The sequence below is a fragment of the Microtus ochrogaster genome, chromosome 21, assembly GCF_000317375.1.
Source record: "Microtus ochrogaster isolate Prairie Vole_2 chromosome 21, MicOch1.0, whole genome shotgun sequence".
Classification (NCBI taxonomy): Eukaryota; Metazoa; Chordata; class Mammalia; order Rodentia; family Cricetidae; genus Microtus; species Microtus ochrogaster.
The window spans coordinates 29,549,559-29,561,403 of NC_022022.1; the positions used below are offsets into that span (position 1 = coordinate 29,549,559).

Sequence of the window (11,845 nt, forward strand, 5' to 3'; positions counted from 1 at the left end):
AGAGAGAGAGAGAGAGAGAGAGAGAGAGAGAGAGAGAGAGAGAGAGAGAGAAGCTGCTGTGATAACAAGCCTGTATTTTCAGGCATTCAGTAGGTACCTTTCCAGTTCTATCCAGCAGACATTTATGAATTCAGATAGTGTTGTAGGCACAGCACCAGGTAATCAATACTTCCACTTATATGGTTTCCATTGATCCTTACTGCACCCCTAAGGCGTGGATGTTCCTATTTCTATTTTAAAAATAATGAGGCTGAGTTCCAAATGGTTAAGCAAGTCTCAGAATAGGATTTGACCCCAGGTCTGCGGATGCCTGAGACAGTGCCACAGTTCTCCTTCTGGGCTACCTCTAAAAGCAAAATCCTTATCAATTTAAGTTCTAAAGCCCATCCATTAAAGCACTTTTGAAGTTCCGTTTTCAATTCCAATAGTGAAGGAAATGACAGAACACTCTTCTTTGTTTCACCTAGGTATATGGCCATTATCGACCCTTTGAAACCCAGACTGTCTGCCACGGCCACCAAGATTGTCATCGGGAGTATCTGGATTTTGGCATTTCTACTTGCCTTCCCTCAATGTCTTTATTCCAAAATAAAAGTCATGCCAGGGCGTACTCTTTGCTATGTGCAGTGGCCAGAGGGTCCCAAGCAACATTTCACGTAAGTCTATTCTCCTTGACAATTTTCCACTCAGTCTATCAAACACTTAGGAAAATGAAGATGGGGTGAGGGGTGTTATGAAGTTATGACCCAGTCATTCACTTCCTATACTACTTGGGGAAAGAAATGTAAAACTACACTGTGATCTGATATGCTGATTTGTAAAACTACAAAGGTTTTTAATTGGAAAAGTGATGACTTCTATTGGAGAAGCACTAGCATTTTCCTAAACAGGGTGGTAAAGGCTGGAAGCAATGTGCCAGGGACAGCAGGGTGTTATTGACTGAGGAGCTAGAAGTGGGAACGAATGCCCAGTGTGTTGATTGCTCTTTTAGAAAGCCTGGCTGCAGTAGGAAGAAGTCCTGGCAGGTGTTTTAATTTTGTTTTACTTTCGTATGTTTGTATTTGTTCATTTCAGCATGAAAAGTCCTGGCCACTAAATTAAAAAAGAAATAGGTATGCCATTTGATAGATTTCATATTTTAGACCTAACTTGAAAAAAGTAAAAGAGAAAGCCAATGTAATTGTTTAATTTGATTTTTTTTCCTGTTCCTGTATATTTCAATGAACTTGTTTGTTTTCCTATCATTGATGACATTTAAAAATAATAAATGTTGCCAGGAACTATCAACTTTTTGAGACAAGATCTCTCTATATAGCCCTGGCTGGCCTTGAACTCAAAGAGATATGCCTGCCTCTACCTCCCAAGGGGTCAAAGAACTATGCAGCCATGCCTGGCCTGCAGTCACCTCTTCTGGAGTTATTTTATCCAACTCTGCTCTCTCAGAAGTCCAGACGATGTTTTTAAGGGAATAAGAAATAGTTTATTCTGGAGCCATTTTGAGTGACCATGACCCATGAACATAGATTTAGGATACCCTAAATTCTATATTCCAAAGTGGAAGAAGCTTCATTAAGTTCTATGGAACAGAAAAGGGCACAAATCAAGACAACTTTAAAATACATTGGTGGGTATATCAGAGAGAAGGATACAGTAAGGTGGGGAGCTTTTCTATAAGCCTAAGATGCTCTCTGACAACATCCTTAGCTTTCAGGCTGGTGGAAGTTAGTAGTCTGCTAAGTTAAAATAGAAAAATGGAAAGCTCCATTTCCAGTTTTCTCTCTTGGCCAAGTAGGAGGTTCTACTAAAGAGAAAGCAGGTAGGGTTATTAATCTGTGCCATAACTACCTATTATGAATAATCGTACCTAGAGCATATTATTATTCTGAATCACTTCTCTGTTGATTTTAAATCAGTACTTAGCTACCAGGATGAAGATAGGCAAGGAGGTTGAAGATTTCTTGTATGGTGTCCTTCACTCACAGAATCAACTCACCTAGGCTCATAGGGGCTCACAGAGACAGAACTGACAACTAGGTAGCCTGCATGGGACTGCCCTAGGCAGGCTGCGTTTGTGTTACAGTTGTATAGCTTGGCCCTCTTGTGGTACTCCTAACAGCAGGGACAAAGGGTGTTTCCAGTGCTTTTCCAGGCTTTTGGGACCCTACTTCTCATACTGGGTTGCCTTTCCCAACCTTAATGTATGGCCATGGAGGTGTTTAGTCTTGCTGCAACTTGACATGCCATGTTTTGTTGATACTCATGGGGAGATCTGACCTTTCCTGAACAGAAACAGAGAAGTGGATTGGAGGGTGGGAACAGAGGAGGGATGAGGGGAGGGTCTGGGAGAAATGGAGGGAAGGGAAATTGTGGCTGGGATGTAAAATAAATAAATTTTTTAAAAAAGATGTATTTTAGAAGACAAACCACAGTTATAAACTCATTAATTAATTTAAAGTCTTCAAAAGACAGTAGAAACCACATAAAATGTGCAAATTTGTGTACAAGCCAAAATATTATACTTTATGCTTCCATTTCTCCCTAATGACATCCTTGTCTCTTTGACAGAAAAGTACGGAATCATAAAATTAAATTTGGCAGTTTGTAAAGCTGTGTGTTTATCACGCATGGTGAGTTTGTTATCTGAGTTAATAAGGCAATCAAACATACCATGACTGTGGAGACATGCGTGCAATGTTTTCACAGGGTTTTTCTTTAGGAAATCAAAAGAAGCACACAATGTGGCTCAGAGTGCCTCTTTTCATGCGGAAGAAAAAGTATTTTATGAATGTCTGATGTCACCAGAATAAATAGAATAGTCTCTTGTGGAATAAAATACGTATCATGGCTGACATATTCTTTCCTTCACCCTTACCTTTGAGGATTCACCTCAATAGTTTAGCTCAGCAATTACTAAACAAAGGACAACAGAGTGGGGGTATTACCCTTGGTTCTAAGTAAAGGGAATGTGTATAAATTAAGAGAAGACTTCATTTATAAATTTTCATTAATAAGCTACAGGTTGGAAATGAGCAATTAAAACATTTGCTACATGACCCTAGGTTACAATGTTTGCGTGATATTTTGATATGTTTGTGAAATGAAGACAGCGATAAGATGAAAATAACTGTTTGCATTTGTACTATGATTTAAAGCTCAACAAATTCCAAGTCCCATATGTCTCATTCCAGGAGTCTTCAGCATGCATGTTTGTGTATTTCTCCGCAGGTACCACATCATCGTCATCATCCTGGTGTACTGTTTCCCATTGCTCATTATGGGCGTCACCTACACCATAGTTGGAATTACTCTCTGGGGAGGAGAGATCCCAGGAGACACCTGTGACAAGTACCATGAGCAGCTGAAGGCTAAACGAAAGGTACTGTCCCATCTAACTGCACCTAACTGGTGCAGACTGGGTTCCTTCCGAGAGGGAAGGGAGAACCGACTGGTGTCATTTGATACGATGTACGTTCATATCCCGTTTCAACCTTTCCAAATGCCTTATGTGTTCTTTTTACATAATCTTTTCGTTGTTGCGGGCCTCCTGTGGACCTTGGCCCTGAAGGTCTGCGTACGTCTGTCTGCAGTAGATGTTACATCCTTACGGATGAGCTGTTTTGTCGCTCGCCTTTGTGGCTCATTCTTAGTTACTTTCCAGAAACTGTCAAAGTTTTTCTTAGGTGGAATCTAGCTGATTTTTATTTCTGCATGTGTAGCTGCTTTTTATGGTGCTCAACCAGAGCTCCTCTGCTGTACTCTGAAATCTGCTCAAACTTGTCTTTATTCCCCGAGTGGCACAGCTCGCTAAAAGTTGAAATAATGGAATTTTCTCCCCCACCCTGTCTCCCGTCCCTCACTCTTCTCCTGCCTTCTTCTCCATCTTCCACTCCCCCTTCTTTCTCCTCCCCTCCCTCCGTTCCTTCCTCCTCCACCTTCTCCTCCTTCCCCCCCTCTGTCCTTTCCCTTCTCTCTTTCACCTTCCCTCTCTCTATCCCTCCTTCTCCTTCTCTTCTCTTTCCTTTCTTTCTCCTTTGTTTGTTCTTTCCCTTCATCAGCAACCTTATACATCTCCTTAAGGAATGAGTATTACATTAGTGGTATTATACACATCACTGAATGACTTGAAAAATTTGTTTCTGATCATTCACATTAAATATTAAAATTACTCCGAAATAGGCTTTTGGCATCATTTGATGAACATGTCAGTCACTGTTATTTATTTCATTTAGGACTGGTGAATCTATTTATTGGAATATTACCTACCTTATGAGAATCCCTTTAAAAATCTTGCTATCTTTAAACATCTTTTCTACTACTGTCTCATAAAAAGTAATCAATCCAAGTTTTAAAATATCATGTAACAAATGACTCCATTTTGATACCACATCCTTTTCTGACAAATGATGCTAAACAAGACACATCACATTAATATACACAATCTACTATATTTAAAATTAGAAAGTAAGACCTATCTATTTTTTACTAGCTACAGATATGAAATATATATATAATTTCTTATTCTGTTTTTTAAAAAATTTCATCTTAAAAATTATCTGCAAAAACAAACTATCCCTATAACAACTGAGAAAAAACCTAAGACAGGGAATGTTTCCACAGTGTGTTCATTTTACATATATCTTGATTTCCTTTGAAATCTTTCATTATTACTACTATCATCATCATTATCATTATCATCAGTGTTAGGGAATGCCACTGTGTGTCACAGGCTCTGTATGGGAGTTTAGAGAACAACTTTCAAGAAATCCAAGTGTATTATTATTACGTATTTTAATTTTTTTCATATATATGTAATATTTTTCTAGGAAAAAATAAAATTTCATACTTGTTCTTTTATTTTTTAATATAAGGTCTTACTGAGAACAAAACCAAGAGGAAATTTGTCTTTTTTCCCCTTTACCATTACTGGTAAAAATAAGTCATAAATGTTCCCTCGATTTCATTGTCTACACTTAGTAGTTGGTAGAATACGAACCACATCTGGAACATGATTTTTCTAGAATATTTTAGAAAAGAGGGCACTTAAAAGTTATGATTCATTTATCTATCTCTGACTGAAATAATGTAAAATGACATCCCAGGCATAGGTACTTCATAGTCATATCTCATCTCAACCCTAGATTTCTTCACAGTTTATCCATGCTTCTATCTCTCTATAATAATCTCATTTTACCTTAATTTTGAAGTATAGACATCTCTTCATTTCTTTTTGTTTTAAAAATAGCAGCTGAATTAATTTTTTTCTGATACATAATAAATATGTATATATTTGTATATACAAATGTGACTGACTTCTAAAAATGTATATAGAAATAAACACACTTAAATATACTTAGATAAAATTAGCTAGCAGGCATGTTGGTACCTATAATCTCAGCACTTAGAAAGCTAATGTCAGAAGACAGCAAATTCAATGCCAGTCTTGTCTACAATGAGTTCAAAGACAGAAAAATTTCAAAAGAGAGACTGAGACATTCTTTCCATCTCTGTCTCTCCTATAATCTTTAGAGTTGTGAGTAAGACATTATATATTTAATCCCTTGAAGAAAAGCCAATACATTGACTTTCTAAGTTTTTGGGACCTAGTATGTTTGATACTTTAAATGACAAGAAACTTTTAGATAAATTGGGATTAACCACCCCCTCTCAGTTTTTGCATATATATTACCTAAAGATATAAATTTTTAGAACACTGTCTGTAATCAGCTGCGGGTAAAAGCCATTAGTCTTGGGAAACAAAGTAACACCCTCCCCCCCAGAAACAACACATCACGAACATTATAGTGTTAACTCAAAATTGGTCTATGCTTCATAGACGTATGAAATTTAAAAAGATCGAGGGGCACAGCAATGTCAGAATCTTCACCATCATGGCTGCCTAAAAATGAGCTAAAAAGGACAATGAAAATAGACATGCTAAGTAGTGGGAGGAAAGCCCAAGAGAGCTCAGCGCCTGAAAGAGGGAGAAATAGTCTTCCCCAGGGAAGAGCACACCAATTGATCATCCCATACCAAATGATCAGCCCTAAAAACATAAAAATAACAATCTATAGACTGAACACACACACACGCACACATGCACGTGTACACACACACGCACACTCACACACATATAACAATTAATGAAAAAGACCATGAATTTGCAAGAGAGAAAAGAGGTATGTATGGGAGAGTTTGGAAGTAGGAAAGGGAAGAAGGAATGTATGTATTATATTAATCTCAAAAAAATAAAAGACACAATAAAAAAAAGACACAAAAGAGAGCTGAAGAGCACGCTGTATTATTGTCCCAATATTTGAATCACATGTGAAAAACTGGAATGTAATGGAATAAAAATGTATGAGCAACACAACACATTAATAAACCTTCTTATGTATATTTTACAGTTTCCAAGAAATTGATATACCTTATAATGTAATTAGTATGTCTCTAATTATAGTAAATAGTCTGATTTAAAATTTTGTATGTTACACACATATTGGACTCCAGCACTTCAAGGAAAAGTATACTCAGCCAGGTGCAAAATATAAATATCAAATGCGTAACAGAACTGCCAAAGTTGGCTGCATTTCCTTTCTGTTTTTACCCTCAGTGTCCATTGGTTAAAAACCCTGTCAAAGTTCTTTTTTGATGAATACAGGCTATTTTGAACTCAATATGATATATAAAATTCAATTTAAAACTGAGGTGATATTTTTATAAAGTCTTAAGGGAGATGGCTTTCTCGCTATAGGGCCTTTTGTCAATATGCCATAGGACTACCTCAATCCCATTGTGAGAATAATATACTACCTGGAAAAGTAAACTGAACCTTGTCTACTTTCTTCTACTAACTGGGAGACAGAATCATAGATTTTTGGCTACTGAAATATTAACTAAAATTTCATGTATGAAAACTATTAAAAGTACTTAACTCCAACATAATTCACATCGTAAGTACATAACTAAGTTAAAAAAATTATCTCTGTGTACACGTGTGTATGCTTGTTTGAGTGTGAGTATGTGCACCTTGTATGTGCATTGCGACAGTAGAGGTTGAGACCACATCTCTTTTTCTATTACTCTTCACCTTATTTTGGGAGAGACAGAACCTGGAACACTGATTAACTAGATTGTCAGTTATCCAGCGAATCCTAGGATTCTCTTGCCTCTGTTGCCCAAATCTAGGATTACGGATGGCACATCCACCCGATCCCTTAAGTAGATTGTGGAGCACATTCATCTGGTCCCTTAAGTGGATGGTGGAGCTCATCCACCTGACCCCTTATGTGGATGGTGGAGATCCAAACACAGATCTTCAAGCTTGTGCAAGAAGCACTTCACCTGCTGAGCCATTGCCCAGGCTCTTGGAAGTTTATTTTTTGATTTAATAAAACAACAACACATGGAAAGTTAGATATTAAAGGTCTAGTTCTCAAACCACAACCTGACTTAAAGGAAGTGTTAGCATTCTAGAATCCTAGTTCATAAGTAGGAGCTAGAATGATATATCCAGTAGAATACTACAGTTTCGCAAATCCTCTAATAATTCATTTGGCTTTGTGTAAAAAAATATGGAAGGCAACTAATATCTCATATTTAGAGTGTTTTGGTAAATAAATGAAATATGAGATTTAATCTTTTGAGCATCATTATAGTTTTATTCAAGTATCTCTAAAACAATCATGGAGATTGTCTCAGAGTCATTTGTAACGTTTCATTTTTCTGACTTGAGATCTTATCAGTAACTAGCTAAATCCTTGAGGCTAAAATTGAATTCATTCACTTTGGAAATAGAGATGTTTGTTTCCAGTCTTTCTCACATAATATTTTCATAAATAAACCCTACCTTTTCTCTCTAATTTGAATGAGAAAAAAATGTAGTGACATTATCCTATATGTGACTTTAAGACACTTGGCAGTGACAAAATGCATCCCATAACACACATGTGACTGAGACAGAAGAATCCTCCTGGCATCTTAGAATTACTGTTTAGAACATTATGCTAATTAGCATTGTGCATCCAGGACCCTTAAGACTTAGCATCCCAAGGTTCTATACCTGGTACCTTTTGCACATCACTTAGTGCAAGCTGAAATTCCCTTCTAATGCTGTGTTGTTCTCTTCTCTGTGTAGACATCCTGAATGCAGATGCAGAACTCATATTCATATACAAATATCTGGTTCTAGTTATTTCTTCTGTTAACTGAATGAGAAATTTTTAGGATTCCTATAGATTTTTATCAAGACAGAGTCAAGACAAAAGATATTGGTTTTCCAGACCCTAAGGTTTCAGTAAACGAATTTTAACAAGAATAAAGGGGAAATGCCCTGAGACATCTTTTGACCATAGGGGCAAAAGCAGCAACCTTAGGAAGAGGTATATTTTACACTTTTCAAATCTAGTGGTACCATCTCTTGCTCTTACTTTAGAAAATATCCATTCAAGCATGTTGAGCAAAGAAAGTGAAAGTGCATTTTAATTCCCTCCACATTTTAATTCCCAAGTCTTATTTTATGCTCTTAAATTGAACTTTGGCTTAAGAGTTTTTGTCTTTTAACTCCCCAGAAATAACACTGAAAGCAACAAAGTGTACTTGTACTATCAAAAAGAGAACTCACCACACATTGTCATCTGTAGGACAGTGTAGCTCATTTTTTTACTCTTTGAGGGCGGCCACCCAGCTCCCAAGTAAATACACAGAGTCTTATTCTTACTTATGAATGTCTGGCCTTCGTTTGGCTTATTTCTAGCAAGCTTTTCTTAAATTATCCCATCTACCTTTTTCCTCTGGGCTTTTATCTTTCTCTCTTCTATCTACCTTTCTTCCTTCTTACTCCATGGCTGGTTGTGTGGCTCGATGGCTGGGCCCCTGGTGTTCTCCTCTCCTCCTTTCCCCATCCTTCCTCTTCTTTCTTTTCTTGGGCCTAGATTTCCCCTCTATTAGCCATTCATCTCTTTATTACACCAATCAGGTGTTTTAGGCAAGCAAAGTAACACAGCTTCACAGAGTTAAAGAAATGCAATATAAAAAAGAAGGTAACACATCTTTGCACCATCACACAAATATTCCACAGCATAGGCAAATGTAATACATCTTATGCTAATATTCCACAACAGGAAAGAGAGTAATTGAGCAATTGCTGAAATGCTGGCTTTGTGAATACGCAAGCATCTTTTTATCTGGGTTTTAGCAGTCAGTTCAGTTCTCTATACTTCCATTTATTTACTGTATATCAGAAAAAAAACACTCTGTAGACTGACTCTATGGCTTAGAATGTAAAGATACTTGCCACCAAATTTGCCAAGCTCAGCTGGATCCCATAAGAGAAACAATTTCCACAAGTTGTTCTCTGATCTCCACACGTGCAATATCATATAAAAAAAACTGGGCAAATACTCACACAATAAATAATCTAAATATAATAAAAAGAACTTTTAGGCTATGGTGGTTACCCAGATTCCTCTAGTGTTAATATCATGAAGAGTCCCAAGTGTTATGCCTCACAGCTGTGGTGTGCCTGTGTTGATAACTGTCTTACATTTCTATACCTTCATGACACATTCCTCCTTATGGCCATGCATTTTTATCCAAAAGTTTGTTAAAATATCTGTCTTGTTATTTTTCTTATTTTTTCCTTACAGTAAACATTGTTTTCTGGATATGTTTTCTACTTTATCATTCCCCACTGGACCCTGGCAAATTGTAGGAATATCCTTTATTATTTTTAATCATAATACAAGGATATGTCATGAAATGCTGCATGTCTTAAGTTTTAAGTATATATAATCATATATATAATCATATAAGTATATACCAACTATTTTAAGACTAAATTTTCTAGGAAAATGAAGTTGAGAGATGAAAGACAACTTTTGAAGTTTCTACCTTGTTTCAAAATGTCTCCAACAACAAGAGTAAATATCATAGAAATTTTAGATAGAAAATAATGATTACTTATCAAATATTTTTCACTCAGTTTTTTTATTTTGTTTGGACTGAAGAATCAGTCAGCCATGTTGGAATATATTTGCTTCACATTTTTCTGAAAGTATGCAAATAATTTAATCCAGCACAGAAAGATGAAACATGCGGTTGGTTCTTTTAAAACTGCGTTCTTTCAGTGGAAAAGAACCAAAAACAAAGCCACATACATCTAAAGCTTCTGGCAGGACTGAATCTCATTACCACTCTGTGTTTCTAATTGAGACAATGAAACCTCAGGACAAATAGCTGTCTGTGCACTCTAACTAGCTTCCTCTGCAATGCCTCATGCTAGAGGATGAGATCAGAGAACGCTTGGCCCCTGTGCTGTGCATTGATTGCCAGCACCACTCTTCTGAATCCTTTGATTGACTAATCTCCCAGACCTCCTTGGCTGGCAGTGGGAAAGATTCATCTTGCAAAGCCTGGAAACGTTTCTGTGTTTCCTTCAGGTTTTCCATTAAGCCTTGAAAAGTAAAAGTGTTTATTCCTTTATTAAAAAAATAAGAAAGATTAACTCTACTTTTAAAGATTCATATAGGTCTTGACTTCTTAACAGTGATGTGAAAAGATTTCCAGAGATTGTTCTTGGTATCTCACATCTCACAATTACAAGTTCAGGGAAGGCAGAGTCAGACCCTGGCATTATGTATTTCTATCAAAAATAAATCTTAACACATAAGATATATAAAACTTCAGAATATGCTGTAACTGAACACAATGTGTTCTTGTGATGATAAATGAAAATTAAATATAAGCATATCTAAGACATAACAAAACTAGTAGAGAGTGATTTATTATCTGCAACATGCAAGAACACAGAAGTTATTTCCAAAGCAATACTCCCCTTGGACAAAGAAAACATTTACACAGAGACTGGCCTATTCCTAAGCATGCTCACTTGAAGATCATGGAAATTAAAGTGCTAGGGAGGAAAGTAGCTTTAATGGCTTATTAATACAAAGAGTCAGCACTTAAAAGTGCCTGCCTCATGTAACAGCTAGCAGTTGGTCCTGGGTCATTTTATTCCCCATCCTTGAGCGGGTCATGGATAGTTATCATTCCTATGGGTGATCAGGAGGGATAACCTGCCTCTGGATGACAAGCATGGTTGTGATAGGATACCCTACTTCTGGAAGACAGGGATGTTTGTGATAGGGATACCCTACCCCTGGATAATGGGGATTCTGTGGTTGCCCTAACTATGGATGACAGGAATGCTCTGTCTTTCTAGTCAGAGTACTGAAATCAAGTTGATACTTACTTGGAAGCTTCATCCCTACCAGCTAACTTTCCTAGTGCTGGAAAGTGCTATCTCTTATTGGAGGAGCAAAACAAATATTATACAGGAGATAAATTTTCTACCTGATTTCAGCTGGTAGTTAAACCTTGAGAAGGCTAGATTTGAGATTAAAGCTGGGGCAATTAAAAATAGATTGATGCTACTGAGAAATTTACATTAATGAAAAATTTTATTAATAAAATAAATTAATTATATTACAAGTCAAAACATATAAATGATGAATATATCAAAATTATAAAATAGTTGTAATTCTAAAAATGTATTTTGTATGTGTTTATGTGGACAAACATATTTATTTTATCTCTACATGTGCTCGTGTTCATATATTGTTTGCATGGTACCAAATAAGCTTATAGGTAAATGAGCACACACATAAATTAAAACTATTAAATTAATCCAAATACTTACAGTCTATATGATTTAAAAATATTTGACAAATAGGTTAACTTAGACTTTTGGGGAGAATAAGGATTGATGTGCATCGAAGCTCGCAGTTTTATTTATTTTATTTTATTTTATTTTATTTTATTTTTTTTATTAAGAAAGAAAAAAAATTTT

General features: G+C 36.3%; 1 protein-coding gene across 1 annotated transcript in view; it reads left to right on the forward strand.

Annotated features, from left to right (window-relative positions):
- Tacr3 (tachykinin receptor 3) overlaps positions 1–11,845 on the forward strand; it is a 77,813-nt gene that overhangs the window by 24,690 nt on the left and 41,278 nt on the right. Inside the window, exons 2-3 of the mRNA XM_005357315.3 lie at positions 468–656; positions 3,226–3,376. Coding sequence (XP_005357372.1) covers positions 468–656; positions 3,226–3,376 — 340 coding nt within the window. The remainder of the gene's footprint in view (positions 1–467; positions 657–3,225; positions 3,377–11,845) is intronic.